At 41.7% G+C, this 25,393-nt stretch overlaps 1 protein-coding gene across 5 annotated transcripts in view; it reads right to left on the bottom strand.

Annotated features, from left to right (window-relative positions):
- Positions 1 to 25,393, bottom strand: part of LOC124115137 (breast cancer anti-estrogen resistance protein 3 homolog) — a 153,460-nt gene that overhangs the window by 47,574 nt on the left and 80,493 nt on the right. For 4 of the 5 annotated variants that reach the window (XM_048389966.1, XM_048389968.1, XM_048389969.1 and 1 more), the window contains exon 2: positions 11,015 to 11,144. In XM_048389966.1, coding sequence (XP_048245923.1) covers positions 11,015 to 11,144 — 130 coding nt within the window. Of the gene's footprint in view, positions 1 to 11,014; positions 11,145 to 15,673; positions 15,733 to 25,393 lie in introns of those variants that run through there. The other variant, XM_048389967.1, reaches the window with a different exon arrangement.

Below are 25,393 nucleotides of genomic sequence, written 5' to 3' on the forward strand. Positions count from 1 at the left end.
CATCACCAGCTGCCAATACGTGGACAGTGAGGGGCGCGTCACCAGCTGCCAATACGTGGACAGTGAGGGGCACATCACCAGCTGTCTATATGTGGACAGTGACCAGTGAGGGGCATATCACCAGCTGCCAATACGTGGACAGTGAGGGGCACATCACCAGCTGCCATCAATACGTGGACAGTGACTAGTGAGGGGCGCGTCACCAGCTGCCAATATGTGGACAGTGAGGGGCACATCACCAGCTGCCAATACGTGGACAGTGACCAGTGAGGGGCACGTCACCAGCCCGCCAATACATAACAGTGACCAGTGAGGGGCACATCACCAGCTGTCTATACGTGGACAGTGAGGGGCGCGTCACCAGCTGCCAATACGTGGACAGTGAGGGGCACATCACCAGCTGTCTATATGTGGACAGTGACCAGTGAGGGGCATATCACCAGCTTCCAATACGTGGACAGTGAGGGGCACATCACCAGCTGCCAATACATGGACAGTGAGTGGCACATCACCAGCTGCCAATACGTGGACAGTGAGGGGCACATCACTAGCTGTCGATATGTGGACAGTGACCAGTGAGGGGCACATCACCAGCTGCCAATACGTGGACAGTGAGGGGCGCGTCACCAGCTGCCAATACGTGGACAGTGAGGGGTGCGTCACCAGCTGCCAATACGTGGACAGTGAGGGACACATCACCAGCTGCCAATACATGGACAGTGACCAGTGAGGGGCACGTCACCAGCCCGCCAATACGTGGACAGTGACCAGTGAGGGGCACATCACCAGCTGCCAATACATGGACAGTGACCAGTGAGGGGCACGTCACCAGCCCGCCAATACATGGATAGTGACCAGTGAGGGGCACATCACCAGCTGCCAATACATGGACAGTGACCAGTGAGGGGCACGTCACCAGCTGCCAATACATGGACAGTGACCAGTGAGGGGCACGTCACCAGCCCGCCAATACATGGATAGTGACCAGTGAGGGGCACATCACCAGCTGCCAATACATGGACAGTGACCAGTGAGGGGCACGTCACCAGCCCGCCAATACGTGGACATTGACTAGTGAGGGGCACGTCACCAGCTGCCAATACGTGGACAGTGACTAGTGAGGGGCACATCACCAGCTGCCAATATGTGGACAGTGAGGGGCACATCACCAGCTGCCAATACGTGGACAGTGAGGGGCACATCACCAGCTGCCAATACGTAGACAGTGAGGGGCACATCACCAGCTGTCTATATGTTGACAGTGACCAGTGAGGGGCACATCACCAGCTGCCAATACGTGGACAGTGAGGGGCGCGTCACCAGCTGCCAATACGTGGACAGTGAGGGGCGCGTCACCAGCTGCCAATACGTGGACAGTGAGGGGCACATCACCAGCTGCCAATACATGGACAGTGACCAGTGAGGGGCACGTCACCAGCCCGCCAATACATGGACAGTGACCAGTGAGGGGCACGTCACCAGCTGCCAATACATGGACAGTGACCAGTGAGGGGCACGTCACCAGCCCGCCAATACATGGATAGTGACCAGTGAGGGGCACATCACCAGCTGCCAATACATGGACAGTGACCAGTGAGGGGCACGTCACCAGCCCGCCAATACGTGGACATTGACTAGTGAGGGGCACGTCACCAGCTGCCAATACGTGGACAGTGACCAGTGAGGGGCACATCACCAGCTGCCAATATGTGGACAGTGAGGGGCACATCACCAGCTGCCAATACGTGGACAGTGACCAGTGAGGGGCACGTCACCAGCTGTCTATATGTGGACAGTGACCAGTGAGGGGCACGTCACCAGCTGCCGATACATGGACAGTGAGGGGCACATCACCAGCTGCCAATACGTGGACAGTGAGGGGCACATCACCAGCTGCCAATACGTGGACAGTGAGGGGCACATCACCAGCTGCCAATACGTGGACAGTGAGGGGCACATCACCAGCTGCCAATACGTGGACAGTGACTAGTGAGGGGCACGTCACCAGCTGTCTAAACGTGGACAGTGAGGGGCACGTCACCAGCTATGTGAGCAACATCACAGTTTGTCCTTGTTGTTTGATGATTTCACTTTCCAACTATTCAGAGAGAAAGCCACCAGTACCACTTTCCTGTCTGAGTGCGTGCAGGTCTCCTTCAGATATCTCGGTGTGCATGGGGAACAATGGAGGTCAAGAACAACGTCACAACAGGAATTTGTGAAGAAAATATCACAGATTTACATAATATTATTGTTGGGACCTGGGAGCTTCACAAAGGTCCACATGCTGGAAAAATATCCTGTGGAATAGCCCAGCCATCAAAATATGTTTGTTTTGTTTGTTTGTCGCTCAACACCCATTCAGCAATATTCCAGCTGCATGACAGTGGCCTGTAAATAATCAAGAATGGACCAGACAATCCAGTGATCCACACTGTTGGGGTATATCACCGATCCTGACCACCCGATCCATTTGGTCGTGAACCCATGAAGATCCGGGGTAGAATTGGTCTTCAGCAACCCTTGCTTGTCATAAGAGGGGGCTAACGGGATCGGGTGGTCATCGTATCCCTATTGCATAGATTGATGTTAATCATTGGATTGTCTGGTCCAGACTGGATTATTTACAGACCGCCATCATACAGCTGAGTGCGGCGTTAAACAACAAACAAAACCAAATCTTGCGACCAGCACAGTAACTGGGGACCTACTCTAACCCGGAAATGACACCGTTCAAAATATGTAGTTCCTCTTAAAAACATATACATTTCTTATACACCGGGGTTTAGGCCCTCTACCATATGCAGCATGTATGTGTTCAATGCTACAGAGAGAACCAGTTCTCCACCCCCCACCACTGGAGTCTATGTAGGCTACTGGGGCAATATCAATGACATCTGCCAGACTCAGTAATAAACACATCCAGCAGTGCCCTCTCTCCACAGTTGAGCAAGTCTTGACACATATGACGGTGATTAAATATTTAAGAGTTTACACAGCATTGAGATCAACTTCCTCTCCCACACAGGAAACTAGCACTTGTAAAACAGTTCCTTGCAATTTGGAAAATTCATTTGCTTCAAAGCCAGTTGTCAATTACTTGGATATTTTACTTAATTACACTCTTATTTTTTTATGTCTTGCTGTGCCTCTTTTTTTTTATCAAGCCAGGCACATTTTTTCCTTGTTTTTTTATGACCCAGCTCTACAATTTACAAAAACTGAAGGGACTTTACATCAATATGCAGGTTTGATAAAAAATATTAATGATGTAAAAGTTATTCTGTCACTCTTTCAGTACTTTCAAGAGCATTTTAGTTTTTTGCATTTCTAAAACAAAAAAAGATGGATATTGGAGTGTAAATGAAGCAGACCACACACATGGACGAGAGTAGACATTTGTTTTATCTTTCTGAAATGTTTAAAAACCGGATCAGTTACTACAGTGTTCTAATAACAGCCCCTATCCTAAAAGGTCACCACAACGTTGATAACTTTCAAATGCCCCTAAGCGTGGTTTAACATTGGAGGCACAAGATGCACAGTGTACTAGAAACAGCCCGTATCCTATATGCTATCCCTTATATGTGTGAAGCCCATTTCTGGTGTCCCCTGCTGTGATATTGCTGGAATATTGCAAAAAGAAGCGTAAAACCATACTCACTCACTCACCATCCCTTATAGTGTCCTCGACCCCAACTGGGGCGGTCGGGTAGCCTAGTGGTTAAAGCGTTCTCTCGTCACGCCGAAGACCCGGGTTCGATTCCCGACATGGGTACAATGTGGGAAGCCCATTTCTGGTGTCCCCCACCGTGATATTGCTGGAATATTGCTAAAAGCGGCGTAAAACAATACTCACTCACTCACTCACTCGACCCCAAGTCCCGACCCTACTTCTTGTCCATGCAAAGTAACTGTCAATCATCATTTGAAGCAGTCATAAAATCACACAAGTTTAATGCAAGGAGTCTCCATTATTTCAGATATTTGACACAATCACCAAACTTAGTATTAGTAATGTAAGACAGTTAATTGAAACTTTGAAACATTTTGTGAACAACGTGAAGATCATGTACCCCAAACAAACTGCACCAGCCCCTTTAAACCATCAACATGTACGTGGCAGCGCCTGCTCAAGGCAGGTATACAAGCCCAGCTTGTGGCAGTGTTTATACGAGGCCGACATCTACATGTGAAACGTAGGCGGCTGATAACCCAGTAATTTGTTTTCACAACATCATCCGCAGGTTCCAGAGAGACAAGTTTACACAAGGAGAGATTAGCATCATACCCACTTCCATCTCTGTCTCAGACGCTACGTAATCCGAGCGCGGTGTTTTGCATCTAATCGATGATCAATGTAAATGTTGCATTAATTCTTTTATCAAATGATTTTCTTACATGTTTCCCAGGAAAATGAGGCTAATAGTTTAAAACTGTTTATACAAGATTGTTCTTGTGGTTCCAGGTGCACAGCAGTTTGTAGTTTTGTGGTTCTCTCTTGGATGGATGGATTCTTTGCTGATGAAGCATTTCCTTATCATCCTCAATTATGTCACTGAGTTCATCCTTGGTGAACATTCATTTTATCGTCACCACATGGTGTCATCATCATACTGATTGTAACTGCTGTCATCATCATCATCATCATCATCATCATCATCATCATCATCATCATCACCCTTATCAGCAGCAACAACCCTGCAGACATGACAATCGCCATGCGCACACGCTAATCCACTAACTCTGCACACATACTGAAAGAAAAGCCCATGAATGTGTAGTAATTCTATCCTCCTAATAGGCAAGTCTAGATAGAAGAAGAAGAAGGAGAAAAAGAAGCAGAAGCAGGAGAAGACGAAGCAGAAGAATCAGAAAGAGAAGCAGAAGCAGAAGAAGCATAAGAAGCAGAAGGAGAAAAAGAAGCATAGCATAAGGAGAAGTAGATGAAGGAGGAGGAGAAAAAGAAGGAGGAGAAGAAGCAGATGGAGATAAAGAGCAGAAGGAAAAGAAGAAGCAGGATGAGAAGAAAACGCAGAAGAGGAAGCAGGAGAAGGAGAAGAAGAAGGACCAATAGAAGGAGAGGATGAAACAGGATAAGAAGCAGAAACAGGAGGAGAAGAAGCATAAGAAGAAGAAGGAAAAGAAGAAGCATAGCATAAGGAGAAGTAGATGAAGGAGGAGGAGAAAAAGAAGGAGGAGAAGAAGCAGATGGAGATAAAGAGCAGAAGGAAAAGAAGAAGCAGGATGAGAAGAAAAAGCAGAAGAGGAAGCAGGAGAAGGAGAAGAAGAAGGAGCAGTAGAAGGAGAGGATGAAGCAGGATAAGAAGCAGAAACAGGAGGAGAAGAAGCATAAGAAGAAGAAGGAAAAGAAGAAGCAGGAGAAGAAGCAGAAGAAGACGAAGACTAGGACTCCAGTCTCTTACAGGCACAACTTGTTCTTATTATTTACATAATCTAAAACCTATACTTTACATTCTTAATTATTACCTTAGAGACTTGTGCAAGTCTACTGCACACAATACGCCACTGTGCACACTACACTGCTTTAACTACACACACTATATTCCATGACGTGTGCACACTTTCTGGGATTTGTCGGGCCCTGCTCAAAGACTGATAATCATCCCCAGGCAGCAAATGTCATAAAAAAAATAAAAAACAGGACTTAAACATTTCCCAATTCATGTGAACATACGCAACTAATAACTATAACTGATTTCATGGCATTGTAGAGATAACCTGTATTTCACTGTCAACAGGACCAATATAGAGGAAGAGGTTCTAACGCCTAGTTTAACATTATTACATTGAATGCAATTTCATGTAAAATGAAGAATATGTTAAAAATTAAAAATTACAATTATGAAGAAAATAACTATCTCCCCCTCAATTTGCCTGCCATGGGCACTTAGTTTGGAATCCTGGCTAAATCCTGGACTAAACTCCTTTAAAAGTACGTTTTATGTGTTAGACTTACACAAGTCTATAAGAAAATGATTATCATTTTAAATCATAATTCCTAGGTTATTAAAATAATATAGAACAAGTTGCCCCAAGATGAGATAAGATAAGAAAATATATTATTGCAGAAAACAGAAAACATTCCATTACAGAACAGATGCAACATTAAAGACTGGCGTTCTTGAACTGTCTGCTTATCTGGACTCTAGTATAAGGATAGAAATACTTAACATCTACTGACTTATCATGCAGTACAGCCTTGGAGCAAGGCTAGGTATGTGATGATCGGGGCCACTGAGAATGCCTTCATCACCCCCTGAGCATACCTCCCAGACAAAAGGTGAGGTGAAATTGGGTTTAACGTCACGTCCAAGATTATTGCACTTATATAGCGACGTGCATGTACGTGTTTGTGTTTGTATGGCTGCTCGTACTAGTCCGGACTGATGCCGATTTATAGTGCTAGCTCACTGAGATACCATGCCGCAGTTTATTATGAATACCCCACTCAGACACAGTATACTGACTCCGAGCCGACCGGTCCTTGTTTTAGCCCCTTAATGCCGAGCGCCAGACAGTGTAACAACAAGTACCATCTTTTAACGTCTTTTGGTATGATGCGGCCGGGGATCGAACCCCGGACCTTCCACTCTCTGGGCGGACGCTCTACCACTAGACAACGGAGGCGGCGCTCCCAGACATAAAGGTGACACTGATGTTCAACAACAACAACAACAACAACAACAACATCCTTCAAAGTACGGAGTTCTCAAGATTCATGCAACAAGTTTTTGCACAATTCTCATACAACTTTCATTAACGCTGATAAGTCCCCCTGCAGCTAATCCCAGCAGCTAATCTCGTCCTGAAATTGAATAATAACCAATCAGTGGCTGTAGCACACCATGTGGTCATTTTCCATATAATAGTAATAATTACATATGTCATAAAAAAATATTGAAAAAAAAAAAAAAAAAAATTACATATGTTCTGATTTGGAGCAAACTGCTTTAGTTGTTTAAGTTGTTCCCGGAGTGACATGTTTTGGTCGCCTCATTAAGATACAATCAAGGAACATTGGAGACAGTTCTTGTGAGTGATGTGCACATGGAATACCCAGCATGCACCTAAAACACTTATAATGCTCATTGTAAATAAAACACAGCAGAAAAGTAAACTATATTGCCAGGGCTTGAACACAATAACAGATGCGGGTTGGGCACAATGGGAAGACTATTATGGGATGGAGAGAGTGCAGGTGATGAAGAGGGGAGTTGACAAGGATGGAAGGAAGGGGGCAGAACGAATGACAGTTGTAAATGTGATTTATACGAGTTATGTACAACAGGCCACATATAATGGACGTTATCATGAAACTGCCATGATCCATCTGTTCACCATCAACACTGAGCCAACTGTAATGAGGTACATTAAGACATCAGACACAGGGCTCTGAAGCTCACCTAGAGCAAATGATGTTTTATGCTTTAGTCAGCAATAGTCTCACAAAACATCAATCCCAAACTACAGGAAAACCTTTGACTTATGACAACTCAATCCCAGATGATAAGAAACACGTCACGACATCTCAAAATCCAAAATAAAAAAAATATGATTTGTTCACCTTCAGTATTAATCCTACAGCTGCGGGTATTGTCTGATGGCGGTGGGGTAGCCTAGTGGTTAAAGCATTCGTTCGTCAAGACGAAGACCTGGGTCGATTCCTCACATGGGTACAATGTGTGAAGCCCATTTCTGGTGTCCCCCGCCTTGATATTGCTAGAATATTGCTAAAAGCAGCAAAAAACCATACGCACTCACTTAGTATCATGTAGCTTTACCCACACAACACATCTACCTTGTATTGTCCACAGACCTATAAAGTATCTACCCTAATAATCTGGCCCAGGGCTGGTCACACACCATCAAGTATATCAGACAACCACAACTGGCAGCCAGTCAGTCTCCATGGTCTGTTCACCTCTGACACAATGGCCGACATGGAGAGTGGGAACAGTTGCCAAGGTAATAGTTTTACAAGAGATACACTTTGTGACTAACCTGTATGTTTTTGCCGAGTGATGTGTTTAGCAGGGCATTCTGAAGGCGCTGAGTAGGTTGTGGGAAGAAGCTGATGCCTGAGCTTAATGGCGATGGTTGTTTACAGTGTGGGGTTACTGTTTGTTTTTTTGTTGTTTAACGCCGCACTCAGCAATATTCCCGCTATATGATGGCGGTCTGTAAATAATTGAGTCTGGACCAGACAATCCAGTGATTGACATCATGAGCATCGATCCACACAATTGGGATCGATTACATGCATCAACCAAGTCAGCGAGCCTAACCACCCGATCCCATTAGTCGCCTCCTATGGCAAGCATGGGTTGCTGAAGACCTATTCTACCCAGCATCTTCACAGGTCTGATGATGAGAGATTATTAGTGAAGACTAATACAAGGTAGGTGTGTTCTATTACTGCTGCTGGCAGGGAATTCACGCTTGGAGTGAGTGAGTAAGTGAGTGAGTGAGTGAGTGAGTGAGTGAGTGGTGTTTATGCCTGCAGTATGTGAGGTGAGGTGAAATGGGGTTTAACGTTGCGTCTAAGGTTATTGTACTAATATAGGGACGTGCATGCACGTGTGTGTGTGGCTGCTTGTACAAGTCCGGGCTGATGCTTATTTATAGTGCTAGCACACTGCAATACCATGCTGCAGTTTAACATGAATAACCCACTCAGACACAGTATACTGACTCCGAGCCAACCAGTTCTTGTTTAAGCCCCTTAATGCTGAGCGCCAGACAGGGTTACAACAAGTACCATCTTTTAATGTCAATTGGTATGACGCGACCAGGGATTGAACCCCAGAGCTTCCGCTCTCCGGGCGGACACTCTACCACTAGACCACGAAGGCGGTCACCTGCAGCAGGATTCAAGCTTGGAGCCGGCAAACCAGTGGTCAATGGTGTGAGCATCAAACTCGCAAAATCTCGCTAACTGTGGCTGCAATACTGAAAATCAGACTTGATCAAATTGGGGTTCCCTCATTGATGGGGCAATCATGTGGACGTTCAGCTTCAATGGTCCAGTGGTTTCTGAGGCAACGATGTTGTTGGCTCCAGCTGCTATATTAGATTTCCAGTCAATACACCATGAACCAGATTGGAGCTACACATAGTGACCATTTAAGATTTTTGAAGTTTTTATTCTGAAATCAAAGATGACTACCTGGTGTCCATATTGAACCTGCAATGTTGAGGCCTTGAACAAACATGAACCATCTTATATCCACACAAAATTTCAGATGTGTTCATCTAGTCAATTTGAAGTTGTTTTGAGCTAACAAGGTACACACTGAATTACAAACTTACCCTAGCACTCGCTCACTGACCAAGGTAGTGTCGGAACTCATCCAAGCACTCGCTCACTGACCAAGATAGTGTCAGAACTCACCCTAGCACTTGCACGCTGACCAAGGTAGTGTCGGAGCTCACCCAAACACACGCTCACTGACAAAGGTAGTGTCGGAACTCACCCTAGCACACGCTCACTGACCAAGGTAGTGTCAGAACTCACCCTAGCACTCGCTCACTGACCAAGGTAGTGTCGGAACTCACCCTAGCACTCGCTCACTGACCAAGGTAGTGTCGTAACTCACCCTAGCACTCGCTCACTGACCGAGGTAGTGTGGGAACTCACCCAAGCACTCGCTCACTGACCAAGATAGTGTGGGAACTCACCCTAGCACTCGCTCACTGGCCAAGGTAGTGTGGGAACTCACCCTAGCACTCGCTCACTGACCAAGGTAGTGTCGGAACTCACCCTAGCACTCACTCACTGACTGAGGTAGTCTTGGAACTAACCCTAGCACTCGCTCACTGACCAAGGTAGTGTCGGAACTCACCCACGTACTCGCTCACTGACCAAGGTAGTGTCGGAACTCACCCAAGCACTCACTCACTGACCAAGGTAGTGTCGGAGCTCACCCAAGCACTCGCTCACTGACCAAGGTAGTGTCGGAACTCACCCAAGCACTCACTCACTGACCAAGGTAGTGTCGGAACTCACCCAAGCACTCACTCACTGACCAAGGTAGTGTGGGAGCCCACCCAAACACTTGCACGCTGACCAAGGTAGTGTCGGAACTCACCCAAACACACGCTCACTGATAAAGGTAGTGTCGGAACTCACCCTAGCACTCACTCACTGACTGAGGTAGTCTTGGAACTAACCCTAGCACTCGCTCACTGACCATGGTAGTGTCGGAACTCACCCACGTACTCGCTCACTGACCAAGGTAGTGTCGGAACTCACCCAAGCACTCACTCACTGACCAAGGTAGTGTCGGAGCTCGCCCAAGCACTCGCTCACTGACCAAGGTAGTGTCGGAACTCACCCAAGCACTCACTCACTGACCAAGGTAGTGTCGGAACTCACCCAAGCACTCACTCACTGACCAAGGTAGTGTGGGAGCCCACCCAAACACTTGCACGCTGACCAAGGTAGTGTCGGAACTCACCCAAACACACGCTCACTGATAAAGGTAGTGTCGGAACTCACCCTAGCACTCCCTCACTGACCAAGGTAGTGTCGGAACTCACCCTAGCACTCACTCACTGACTGAGGTAGTCTTGGAACTAACCCTAGCACTCGCTCACTGACCAAGGTCGTGTCGGAACTCACCCACGTACTCGCTCACTGACCAAGGTAGTGTCGGAACTCACCCAAGCACTCACTCACTGACCAAGGTAGTGTCGGAGCTCACCCAAGCACTCGCTCACTGACCAAGGTAGTGTCGGAACTCACCCAAGCACTCACTCACTGACCAAGGTAGTGTTGGAACTCACCCAAGCACTCACTCACTGACCAAGGTAGTGTGGGAGCCCACCCAAACACTTGCACGCTGACCAAGGTAGTGTCGGAACTCACCCAAACACACGCTCACTGATAAAGGTAGTGTCGGAACTCACCCTAGCACACACTCACTGACCAAGGTAGTGTCGGAACTCACCCTAGCACTTGCTCACAGAACAAGGTAGTGTTGGAACTCACCTCAACTCCTCCATACTGGTGGAAGGTGGACAGGTACTCCAGCATCCCAAGGGCCTCGAGCCACGTGGACACCGCGATGTGCTTCTGGGCCATCCGAGACTGGTGGCGGGACTCCCTCTCTAACACCAGCCTGAAACACACAAACACACATCATGTACACACAAGTACACACACACAAACACACATCATGTACACACAAGTACACACACACAAACACACATGTACACACACATTCACACACATCATGTACACACAAGTACACACACACAAACACACATCATGTACACACAAGTACACACACACAAACACACATCATGTACACACAAGTACACACACAAACACACATCATGTACACACATGTACACACACATTCACACACATCATGTACACACAAGTACACACACATCATGTACACACACAAACACACATCATGTACACACACATAAACACACATGTACACACACATTCACACACATCATGTACACACAAGTACACACACGTAAACACACATCATGTACACACAAGTACACACACAAACACACATCATGTACACACAAGTACACACACACAAACACACATCATGTACACACAAGTACACACACGTAAACACACATCATGTACACACAAGTACACACACATAAACACATCATGTACACACAAGTACACACACAAACACACATCATGTACACACATGTACACACACATTCACACACATCATGTACACACAAGTACACACACATCATGTACACACACAAACACACATCATGTACACACACATAAACACACATCATGTACACACATGTACACACACATTCACACACATCATGTACACACAAGTACACACACGTAAACACACATCATGTACACACAAGTACACACACAAACACACATAATGTACACACAAGTACACACACACAAACACACATCATGTACACACAAGTACACACACGTAAACACACATCATGTACACACAAGTACACACACATAAACACATCATGTACACACAAGTACACACACACAAACACACATCATGTACACACAAGTACACACACGTAAACACACATCATGTACACACAAGTACACACATCATGTACACACAAGTACACACACAAACACACATCATGTACACACAAGTACACACACGTAAACACACCATCAGAGGACTTGTCATAGCCTTGCTCCAAGGCTCCACTGAGAGAAAAGTCCATGGATGTGTAGTAATTCTGTCCTCCTAATAGGCAAGTCTAGATATGTGGACAGTACAGTCTAAGGCTCAAGTCTTTTATAGATGTAGCGGCCATAAAATTTCCAAGTCCCGTGATGGGATTCGAACCACGGACCTTCTGATACGAGGTTGGACGCCTTGTCCACATGACCAAAGAGGTTAACCCTGACAAGGTAAGGATGTCATCTGTGGGATAACTCCACGCCCTGCTACATAGACAAAACATGATTTAAACTAATAATTATTGCCTTAGAGACTTGTGCAAGTCTAGATTTGTCACAGCACACTGAGCACTGGGAGACTGTCACAAGTACTAACACACTTGGGGACTTGGAACATAGAAAGGTCATGTGGACTAATTTAGAATCAATGTTTTAAAAAGCAGAATGACACATCGCTGAATACAGGGATAAATGTCTATGGTAGTAAATGTTAGTCGTAATTTGACACACTGAAAATGACTGGGGAACTTTTAGCATGAAGCTGCAGTGTCAGTCCAGTATTTATGTTGTAGAGAAGACACTTGTGATGTCGACTTTTCAGCCACTTGTGATGTCGACTTTTCAGCCACTTGTGATATCTACTTTTCAGCCACTTGTGATGTCGACTTTTCAGCCACTTGTGATGTCGACTTTTCAGCCACTTGTGATATCTACTTTTCAGCCACTTGTGATGTCGACTTTTCAGCCACTTGTGATATCGACTTTTCAGCCACTTGTGATGTCGACTTTTGTGATATCTGCCCTGATATGTTTTTGGTATATAACATTAGTTTAATGTCAGTCTTAAGACTTTGCATTATGACTTCCCATTAATATTGCTTTGAATAGATTTTAGTTCTATCACTTTATGTTAGCAGGACGCAGTACGAAAACTCGAAGTGATGCAGGTCTCAGACGTTTACCACTTTGGTGAATGTCATGGGAATGGTGCTGACATGACCAGAGTGAACCTGGGTTTGGGTTACAGCGCCTTAGGGGTTATACCCCATCAAATCAACATCAGTCGTTCAACAAGCAGTTTATGTAGCCTTCAGTCCAGATTGAATCAGCTTGCAGCTGTGATTGGAGGATTTTGTTTAAGATTTTTATGTTTCCTAAAAGGTGAGTGAGTGAGTGAGTTTGGTTTAACGCCGCCTTTAACAGTATTCCAGTTATATCACGGCATGTCAGCTTCATGTGGGAGGAAAGCCCGAAGTGATGCAGGTCTCAGACGTTTACCACTTCGGTGAAACCCACGAGCACGGGTATGGTGCTGACAAACCTTGAAACATAATCAGGGCGAACCGGGATTCGAACCCACAATCATAGGTTTCTGGCGTGTCCAAGGGACGCAACTCTGCACAGCGAATCGCGGCGCCCTAGACGACTGGGCCACCCGTGCCCCCGTTTCCTAAAAGGACATCCACCCAGTATTAATAACTGACCATGTCTCTCAATATTTAGTGCTGTCTTTTTTAACATGATGCCTTCTGCCAAATGTGACCACAGATATTTTCAAGCAAGAGACATTTCTATCACTATTCCATTCGTCAGTTGATTATTTAATAGTGGATATATCACTCTCCCATTCATAAGTTGGGTATTTAATAGTGGATATATCATTTTCCCATTCATCAGTTTGGTAATTAATAGTGAGTATATCACTATCCTATTCATCAGTTTGGTATTTAATAGTGAGTATACCACAATCCTAGTCATCAGTTTTGGTATTTAATAGTGAGTATACCACTATCCTATTCATCAGTTTGGTATTTAATAGTGAGTATACCACTATCCTATTCATCAGTTTGGTATTTAATAGTGAGTATACCACTATCCTATTCATCAGTTTGGTATTTAATAGTGGATATATCACTACCCCATTCATCAGAGTTTGTATATCTAAACCATTACCATTTCTTGTATCCAACTACCAGTGACAGCTCTATGACAGAGGTCTGTCAAGGCCAGACATTAGTCACCAGTCCACCACAGACAGGCAAATACAGCACCATAAGTACCAGACACATTGCACATGGCTGATGGTACTGCAGTAAAGTCACCGAGGATCCCTGTGACCACAGCTATTGAACCTGGGGGATTCTGGGTAAGCGATGTCCCAGGGAGGTATGCTGGTTGTAAGAAGAGACTTGATGGACTCAGTGATCAGGCCACTGAATGGTTGATTGCTGGTCGTCAGAGACTCAAACATTACTTACTTCACTGTATTAAACACACTCGAGAAAGAAATATACTCTTTGAAAAACTATCCAGACAAAATGTAAATGTAAATGTCCACAGTCATGAAGACAAATTATTTCAATACATCCTGTCAAATAATGAAGCAGTCAATATCAACTGCATTTGTTTCCACATCTATAATTTCAAACAATAAATACCCCTTCATAATCAACCGTTGACATTTTATGTATAAAAATATGTAATATTGATTATTTTGTTTTTGTATGTGTCTACAGGAACGTAAACTATGTATGTCTGTATATATGTATATATAAATCATAATGTTTGTCTTTTAAAATTGCATCTGTCCCGTAATGGAACGTTTCTGCAATAAATATTATCTTATCTCTTATCTTAAGGATTGATGTCATCACTAATTTTTCTGGTCCAGATTTGACTCTTTACAGACTGCCATCATATAGTTGGAATATTGCTGGGTGCGGCATTAAACAACAAACAAACAAACAAACAAACAAACAAACAGACAAACAAGCAAACAAACTAAAACTCTCCAGCATCCAACTCACAGCTCCTTATAACTTCAGCATATCTTATATTCTAAACTTCACAATGAAAAACTATGAAATATTGTTATTTCACTAAAACATTCTGACTGTTACATGGCAAGCTTCTGTACCATATCCTTCTATTTTTCTTCATCAGATGAGGTCACTCCTCACTTTGACTTGATTGGAAAAAATGTTCAACACTTTCATCATCCTTTCATCACAGCCAAAATAATTTTGAATCAACAGAATATTATTTTCCTCTCTTGGGTGACTTGTTTATCAGTGTCTACCTTTGGGTGCACCTTTGGGTGCACATTTGATGCGATTCATGTCATTGCAAGACTAACCAAATGGTCTCAATGTATTTCATCATGCAAGTCCGTAAGCATGTCCCCCAACAATCCCTCAACCCTAGTATTTTTGCTCAGCCCTTTCTGTAATGCTAAAGCCCTAAATGAAGCAAGTTAAAATTTTCCACAGGTTCTGGCTCTCCCATCCCACTGGGGCTCCGCTTCAATTTAAATGTAGTTGCTTGTTTCTATCTAAATTCTATATTTTGAAAGACTATGCGAAAGACAAGCAAGTTGAATGCAGGAATAATTATGAACAATTTTGCCTGAAATTTGCTTAAATGACAAAATAGAATATTCCAGCACTAATCCATGATAAAGCAAAACATAAAACAACACATTTAAACACATACCTGAGTAGATTCTGATAGGAATCTTCCACCCTGCACATTGCCATAGTTGGTCAATATAGGTCAGTATCACACGCTTGTCAATTTCAACAGTGTGTCACAGTGGAGATGTCAATATCAGTATATCACAAACTCCAAGGCGCTCATTTCCCATATAGACAAGGTTAATTTCACGTCACAATGTGTCACAGTGGAGATGTCAATATCACAAACTCCAAGGTGCTTATTTCCCATATAGTCAATGTTAATTTCACGTCAATAGCACACACACTACGCGAACACACTGTGATCACATCCAATGCTTCTGGCAAGTGTTTAAAACATTTCACACAGGTTGTCTATTTCATCCAGCTTGTACTACCCATGTGATAACATTGTAGTACATCCGAGTACCCACATTCTCAAGGTGACATAAGTAAGTTATATCACACACTTCAGGTAATATACCTAGTTTTACGCCTTGGCTCAAGATCTGTCTGTGAGCCAAATTATGCTGAAAACGACATCCCCACATGTACATTTCAATGTCACCCCCACCACAATGCTGACAAACACATTTCTAAACAAACTGCGCCAGGTAAACATCGAGACTGCACTGACATGTCCTTGTCTGCAAACAAATGTCAACTTGCCATAAAAAAGATATTATCAGAATAAACATAAAAATGGACGCATTTTCAGCATTATTTAGCAATGAATGATATGAACCATTTGGTACTGACAGATATTTGATAAAGTCAATCGTCATCAGAATCTAAATAAGCAATACTGGAATATTTCTGAGTTTGGCATTAGACAACAAACAAACAAACATAAATAAAATCCTGTGACAACTGAGAAGTAGTGAGTTTCCACGAAGAATCGTTATCCGAAATATTCCCATGGAATTGTCTCTTGCGTTTTTAATCCTACTAATCCTGATGTCATCCAAGCCAATCTCATGCCCTGAACATGTGCTCGGGGATCATATACAAAAAACATATGTTACTAATTTAACTCATTCATCCTTAACAATATCACTTGATATTCAAAGATGGCAGATCTAATTACCAAAGCGTTAATTTCTCTCTCAAATGTTAATATATCTTACCGTATACATTTATGCACCTGACGATAATTTTCACTCACTCACTCACTTATGCACCTAATATTAAAGTAGGAAGAGCTATGACATCAAAAACAATAAATTAAAATCATCCAAATTTTAAATTCAAATATAGTTATGAAAGGTCACTGAAAAATTTGTATCTGGTGAAATTTGTGTTTGAATGCCAGAACCATAGGAGACAAGTATATCAAAACTAAAAACACAAAATCACATCCAATCCACCATGACAACAAACATGCCTTGAAAATGACTCCATTAATAAACTGGCTTGGGATCCGAGTTCCACACAATGTTGAGTGTCAGTTCATGAAAGGCCTACACAGTTTGACCGATGTTTAAAAGCAACGACTTCATGACCGACATGCGGATGTGTCACGCTGGCCATCAAACAACTGCCTGACACTTCGCTGTCACCATTCTGTCAAATTTTCCCATGACTTTTGGCATTTGGTCGTTACAAACACCAGATGATTAAAGAAAGGCATTTAAGCATATTCTCATTATCACGATGAGGATACTGAATAGGGGCCTGCCATCTGACGCTGGTCGCAGTTAGTTCCGAGACTTGTCATACAACCCCCATCTATCTAACTTCAAACAAGCTCTGTTGCAAATATAAATTCAAGAGTCATTAACTGATTATGCAAATAGCACACAACCTGTGTAAATAGCATGCCCACTGAACTCTATGTTTCCTGTGTAATACTGACCCGACAAAAACTTCCTGTGTTCATTGATGGCGCAGCCTTTCCTGAAATTGTTACTCATAACAATATTTTAACAATACCGTCAAACTCTATTGTGTTCAAATACCATCAAGAAGGTTTGATCCTTGAACCCACATTTGTACCCCATTGTGTTCCTCCATTATCAGGGCGGTCGGGTAGCCGAGTGTTTAAAGCATTCGCTCCTCACGCCGAAGACCCGGGTTCGATTCCCGACATGGGTACAATGCGTGAAGCCCATTTCTGGTGTCCCCCGTCGTGATATTGCTGGAATATTGCTAAAAGCGGCGTAAAACCATACTCACTCACACACTCATCCATTATCAATAAGTTACCTTTTAGACACATTATGTTTTAATTTCTCAGTTGAATAAAGGTGGATCATATTAAAATTTTATGACCAATCTTTTCTGCTTGGTATAGAAATATGCTTTCCGATGTTATTTATTTTATCTGACCAACCATTCTTTTCAGAAATAACTGTAGAAAACAGTTATAAACATGTCATTTTTATTTCAACAACCAACCTAAATATGAGATCTTTGTTTGTAAACCAACGGAGGGCCAATCAAGGATAGTCTTGTGAGGAATGAAACGTACCTGTGTGTATTTCAGCTAACACACCATCTACTGACCTGACAAAGGACATGTGACTGATGGGAAATAATTAAAACAATTATCTTTAAGTTATTTCACAGAGGACATAAGTCAGGATACTGTTATCTGATGACATGCTGCAATATTTGCCAGATTTACTTTGGAGCACTTGTGATGAGTTCCGAAACTCTTCATTCTAATGGCTTCAGGGCCTCTGCAAGTACTACTGTAAGTGGTTAAGCGAGGCAAAACGACAGAATTATACATATCACATACTTAAAGCATCATGACATGATTGGTTCTCATTTCCCTGCTCTCCTAGTTATTGTAATGTTGGGGGAACATTAAAGTGTGCATTATGACTCATAAAGCTATCGGAACACCGCTGAAAAAAACATAAAAAAACATTTAAGAAAGGTTTATGAGGTTTAAATTCAAATTTATTTCAGATTTTTCTAATGTATTGCTTCCTCACTCAATGATGTCGTCTTGAAATACCATTGAAATTATGCATCATACAGATTACAAACCAGTGCAGCAGAGGTGGCCGGTACAAGGGAGACAACTCAAACAAATGAATACACAATGCCATTTTGAAAGTGGTCAAAGGTAAAATTGTTAAACTCGAACAAACTGCTTCATTTTAAGTTAATTTGTCCGACAACACTTCCACTACTACTACTACTACTACTACTACTACTACTACTACTACTACTACTGTTGATGTAAAGGTAGATGAACTGTATTCAAGGGGAGACAACAGTATTAATTCAAGCTAATGGCTCATTCTCCGGATACTTTATAGTCCAGGGGAGACAACCCACCCACTTGCTGTTCTAAGGGATCACTTGCAGAGGGGCAGGGCTTTCTCTTGGAGACAGAATAGTCTTGAGGTCATTATTGATGCAAGACATACATACATCTCCCCCCCCACCCCTACCCCGAATATCACATGGATGGTCCCATATGCATTGTGGCCATTCAACAATATTCTAGCTATAATGATAACTACACAGGTATACAGGGATAGTATTGGACGTCTGCTATGGATTTCATAAATAACATTAATGTAAGGACTATAACTACAATATTATATCAAGTTCACAGAAGACATAATGTTTGATTTCAACACTGAAAATTAAACCTGTTTGTGAAAAGATATATGCATACTAAAACAAAAAAAACATAAAAAAATATTTAAGAAAACATAAAAAAATATATTTAAAAAACATAAAAAGAAAAAAACCTATAAAAATATAAAGATCATTTTCAAAATGTCAGATTTGTCTTTGTTCTTCAAAACATTCTCTAAATATGTTATCATGGGGGCATTTAAGTAAGTGTGTAAGTGAAGTGTCATCATTTTTGCAATTCAACCTTTCTTATGCACATTTGTTTGGTGGTGAACAAAAATACTGCTTTTCAGAACTGTTAATTAAATACAAAATACACATTGCAAAATTTAGTTTAAAAACAATTTGGATGTTCTTTTATCAAGCCTCATAGATTTATGCAGTTTAAGCCTGTTTCAATAGTGCTCCAGGAACTTACCAGTAGTCAAAATGTCAACATAACTGTCAATGCTAAAACAGATACCTGACATATATCCTGTTACAGATATTTTAAATGGTAAAAAAGTGACAGGTGGATCCATTGAACAAGCAGTTAAATTAGCTTGGCTTCAGTATAAATTAATGCGTAACATTTTGCTTGAAATTTAATCCATATTGCACTATATACATCAAAGTTCTTGTCAAAAGAAAGCTTCTTCATCAGAGGTAGCTCCTATACGACCGACCTGCTTCAGGAAATAATCACCGTACACGACTGGCAAAATGTCAAATACATCTCCCCTTACATAAAAACAGTCAAATGTAACACTTAGCTGCATATAAAACATATGTTCTACCAAAAAACAAACACTGTTTATTTTGCAGCCAGAAAACAAAATGAATTCACCAGGGGCCGTCTCATAAGATTTACAGCTTATCAGTTAGATGTAATGCGCCATAGAAAAACTAACTGAACATGTTTTCAGTCTAAGAAGAAGTTTGATACAGAACCCAGCTTCAATAACACTGACTGAAATGTTTAAACACAAATATGAACATGAGTTGTCCTAATGATACTAAATATCATGAAAGTTTTTGACTCTCTCCCTGTCTTGCTGAACTTTCTCCCAACACTGGCCATGGTTTTGGATGGGTTTACATCCTCTGGGGGGTGTAGGTTAAAGGTCAGTCAGATAAATACAGCTGACATTTTGTCATATTTATCATAACATGCCACCGCATGGAATAACGTGGAATAACAGTGGACTACTTAGGGGTTTGATTATTATCAGACTACTTGACACCTGATATCTATTTTAATGATATCCATATTGTTATTATTGATAACCTGGTTATGACACATACAGAGTAGGTATATTTATTGCTTGCTTATGCCTCACAGTACTCCATCAATCTTTATGGATGCTATTAAAAGTGTCAGTAGGCCTGCAGTACCGTATTCGACGTAATAAGCGCCCCGCTCTAATAAGCGCCGACGGCGATATTTGCTAATATATTGGCTTGTGAACAATCCCAATTAGCACCCTTTCTGATTGATCTATGTACACAAGACTTATTTATTTGTGTATAATACATGTGTTATATGCATCCTTAATAACGGGAAATAAAATTCTTGAAAAATATATCTGTCGTATATAAACATTTCAGGCTGTCAGCATAAACCACAAAATTAATGATCTTTCAACTCTGTTTTTTTTCACCAAAATAATATTCTTATAAGAGCCCCCTATTTCTAATTTTGAGAGCGCCCTGGGAGCTTATTATGTCGAATACGGTATTAAAATTCCTGCATTTCCTCTATTGAGGGCTTGCTCTGTATCATAATTCCCACATTGCCTCTATTGAAGGCCGGATCTGTATTATAAATTCCTGTATATTATAAATTCCTTTTTTTCCTCTATTAATTGCAGGATCTGTATCATAATTCCCATATTGCCTCTATTGAAGGCCAGGTCTGTATTTTAAATTCCTGTATTTCCTCTATTAAGTGCTGAATCTGTACTATAATTACCGTATTTCCTCTATCAATTGCAGGATCTGTAGCATAATTCCCATATTGCCTCTATTGAAGACCGGATCAGTAGTATTATTCCTGCATTTCCTCTATTAAGTGCTGGATCTCTACCATAATTTCTGTATTTCCTTTATTTCTTTCCCCTGATACATTTGAATACTATCATGCTTAATTACTAAACAAAGTTTCCCTCCTCATTACAGATGTGAGGCCTTAAAGTAAACATTTAGTACAGTAGTACATTTGTTTGAGACACATCACTGAATGATAGCAATCTGGTGAAATGGGTTTGGTGCAAGTTTAACATGAGTGAGTGAGTGGCTGGGTGAGTGGGTTGGGTGAGTGGGTTGGGTGAGTGGGTTGGGTGAGTGGGTTGGGTGAGTGAGTGAGTGAGTGGGTTGGGTGAGTGGGTTGGGTGAGTGGGTTGGGTGAGTGGGTTGGGTGAGTGAGTGGGTGAGTGGGTTGGGTGAGTGGGTTGGGTGAGTGGGTTGGGTGAGTGAGTGAGAGTGAGTGAGTGAGTGAGTGAGTGAGTGAGTGAGTGAGTGAGTGAGTGAGTGGGTGGGTGGGTGGGTGGGTGGGTGGGTGAGTGAGTGAGTGAGTGAGTCTAACAGCACTTAACACAGAGTGAGTGAGTTAAAATTTTACGTCACATCGGCAATATTTCAGCCATATAGTGATGAGAACATTAATACAATTAAAACTTAGATGAATAAAAACCTGTCAACGACGGACAGTATAATAACTAGACTATCACAGTTTAGAAGTAAAACTAGTTGCGAACAATTAAAAGAATAATCTATGATTTGACATTACATTATAAAAACGGGCTATAGATCGCCAGCAACCAAAGTTAGGCCACCATACTAGGGACCATGCGTAGAGTGTTCAAGATATTGTGGAAATATTCAGTACTCTGTTTCTTACTTTGAAAACCATCTGACCTGTTTCACCAGATTTCAGTATAAACTTTGTACTTCATCTCCGTCAATATTAGAATTCTGTTTCACTCAGTGATAACCAGATGTTAAGGAATTCATCCCCCTTTGACCAAAAGTACCATACAGGTTTCTTCATGCTTCATCAAACCTACCATCAAACCTTCCTGCTCGAATTACTGCATTTATCTGTCTGAGTTATCGGAAGTCTGGACAGATTCAAACAGTGACGGCCACACGCTACTCTGTGCAACAGGAGGGACCAGGGATAGAAATCTATTTTATGTCACGTGTGCCACCGGACACTCTAAAAGATGTTTGTCCCTTTGGAACTCCTTGCTCACTCCTGAGGGTGCCAACTCTCTCCTCCCCTAAATCCTGAATACCACTTTACACAAATCTCAAAAGCATTAAAAAAAGGGCATCATTTGAAGTTAAATTACTGATAAAATATTAAAACATAAAACATATAAAGTCTTTTTTTGTACACCATTATTTGTTTTAAATGTTGAATCTGTGTACCAAATGGTATTTTATTGGCAGCCACGTATCACACTACTGAGTCCTTAATACCCTCTGACTATACCTCTAAATCCTGTGTACTAAAGGGGGTTGGCAGTGTTAATCCTAGTTCACTCACTCACTCTCACTCACTCACCCATCCATCTACCCACCTAACCCACTCACTCACTCTCACCCAGCCACCCACTCACTCACTCAATTCAACAAAAATTTAACCTTCACTCTTTAAATTAAATTTCAAAAACATATAAAAATAAAATGCTTACTACATTTAAAGGTACAAACAGTTTTGATATGTCAATTACATGATAATCATTTCTACCTTTGTAAAGTGTTTAACCTCAAACAAACAGTATCCCAGTCGGTCCACTGACAAAATCGGGAGCATAGGTGGACCAGTCGTCTAAGGCGCCGCAATTCGCTGTGCGGAGTTGTGTACCTTGGGCAAGCCAGAAACCTGATTGTGGGTTCAAATCCTGGTTTGCCTTGATTATGTTTCTAGGTTCGTCAACACCATACCATGCTCGTGGGTTTCACCGAAGTGGTAAACATCTGAGACCTGCATCACTTAGGGCTTTCCTCCCACATTAAGCTGACACGCCGCAATATCACTGTAGTACTGTTAAAAGTGGCGTTAAACCCAACTCACTCACTCACTCACTCACTCTTTTGTGTGACAGATTACCTAGAGTAATATGTCGGAATCGTGTGGTCCATACCTTCTTTTGAGTAGTACAAAAAACATTCTGTAAAAATCTTTAACTTTTAAGCTGGGATTTCTTGGGACTACTGCATTATTTTTAGAATGTGTTAGAACAATTTCCTAACATTTCCTACTTCCTGGTTTTTCCTAGCATGACGCCTACCAAACCCTGGACATTTCTCTTAGAGTAGCAACAGATACAGTTCCCAAGTCACTTCTGGAGCTCTCTTCATTACCGGCCCTTTACCTGCATGTAGCACTTCCTCCCCAGTGATGGATCTACAACATGCAGGCTCCACACAGGGTACAGGAAGTGGGGGTCTCCCAGCAGGCCTACAAGCACAGATATTCATGTCGGGAACAACACCAGCTTCTGACGTGAAATTAGTTCCAAATATGCCCCCTTGATAAATCTGCTCGTGCCACCTGCACTTGTCACTAAAAACTGCCGAAATCTGCATTTTTGTTGTTTGCTTTAAAAACATACTGTCATTACAAGAATGCAGGCTGTGATAAATATAGTTATTTTAACGTATACACAAATTATCATTGGAATTTGACCGCACATGTTAAGTCATTATTCTTTCAAACAGCTTCCTCTTTTTCACGGAAATGAAGACATCATACAGGAATATTACTGTACAAAATAATTCATTTCTTATCTATGCAAGGATTAAACGCCATAATTCTATGACTGCATGTTTTTTAATCATATACTACTATCAAGTAGCAAATTTTTATCACCATGTATGTTCTTCCAAAAACATAATACTTCAGAACGCTTTTACAGAAAATACATATTTGGTGAAAAAGCGGTTAGGATGGGTTTACCAGCTCAATCTATTCTTAGGAAAACACAATTTGAGTACTTCAGCTTTCCTATCACCAATATTCAAAGAGACAATCAAATCTAAATTCAGCTCCCTCTTCAAGGAATCTCTTCAAGATGTAAATGCAACAAGAGGCACAGGAAACAAACTTAGGACATACAGGATAGTTAAAAATGAAATAAAATTATAACCCTATCTCAGTCACTGTAAAGTAAAAAAATATCGAGTTCACTTTTCTAAACTAAGATGAGGTAACCATAAATTAAATATTGAACTTGGAAGACATACAAAGCCACCAACCCCACTACATCAGAGGCTATGCTCTACATGTTCAACTATTGATGACGAAAAACACTACTTACTTCACTGTATTAAACACACTCAAGAAAGAAATATACAAAATTATTCAGACAAAATGTAAATGTAAATGTCCACAGTTATGAAGATAAATTATTTCACTACATCCTGTCAAATAATGAAGCAGTCAATATCAACTGCATTTGTTTCCACATCTATAATTTCAAACAATAAATACCCCTTCATAATCAACCGCTGACATTTTATGTATAAAAATATCATCAAGTATGTAATATTGATTGTTTTGTTTTTGTATGTGTCTACAGGAATGTAAATTATGTATGTCTGTATATATGAATCATAATGTCTTGTCTTTTATAATTGCATCTGTCCCGTAATGGAACGTTTCTGCAATAAATATTATCTTATCTTATCTTATCTTATCTACTAAAAATAGTTAAGTACCAAACAATTCCTTCATATTACTCTAGTAAATCTGTCATCACATGGAGGTGTATAATAAAGAAGACTTATTGGCACAACAGATTAACTATAGCAATATGAAAGAATTGGTGGTCTTAACTTCTTGTTAGTAGAACATTTGCAAATTGATTCAACCAATATATTTGACAATCAACAGTATTTTAAAAAATTATGTGCCTACTTGACACTTTATCAAATTTCCATTTAACCAATTATGATGTTTAAGGTTGAAAGAGGTACTCCATTATACGACCTGCAACTCTATCCACAGGCTATTTTCATCTCATCATGAGTCAATTAAAGGAATTATTCCATGAAGATAAATAACACGGTCCATCAAACAGCCATACTGCCAAGGTCGTAAAAGATCTTTACAGTTTACGTTCACACGACTGCATCCATTTTATCACTGTATGATAGCAATCTGGTGAAGTGG

The sequence above is a fragment of the Haliotis rufescens genome, unplaced genomic scaffold (assembly GCF_023055435.1).
Source record: "Haliotis rufescens isolate VD_foot unplaced genomic scaffold, xgHalRufe1.0.p SCAF_8, whole genome shotgun sequence".
NCBI lineage: Eukaryota > Metazoa > Mollusca > Gastropoda > Lepetellida > Haliotidae > Haliotis > Haliotis rufescens.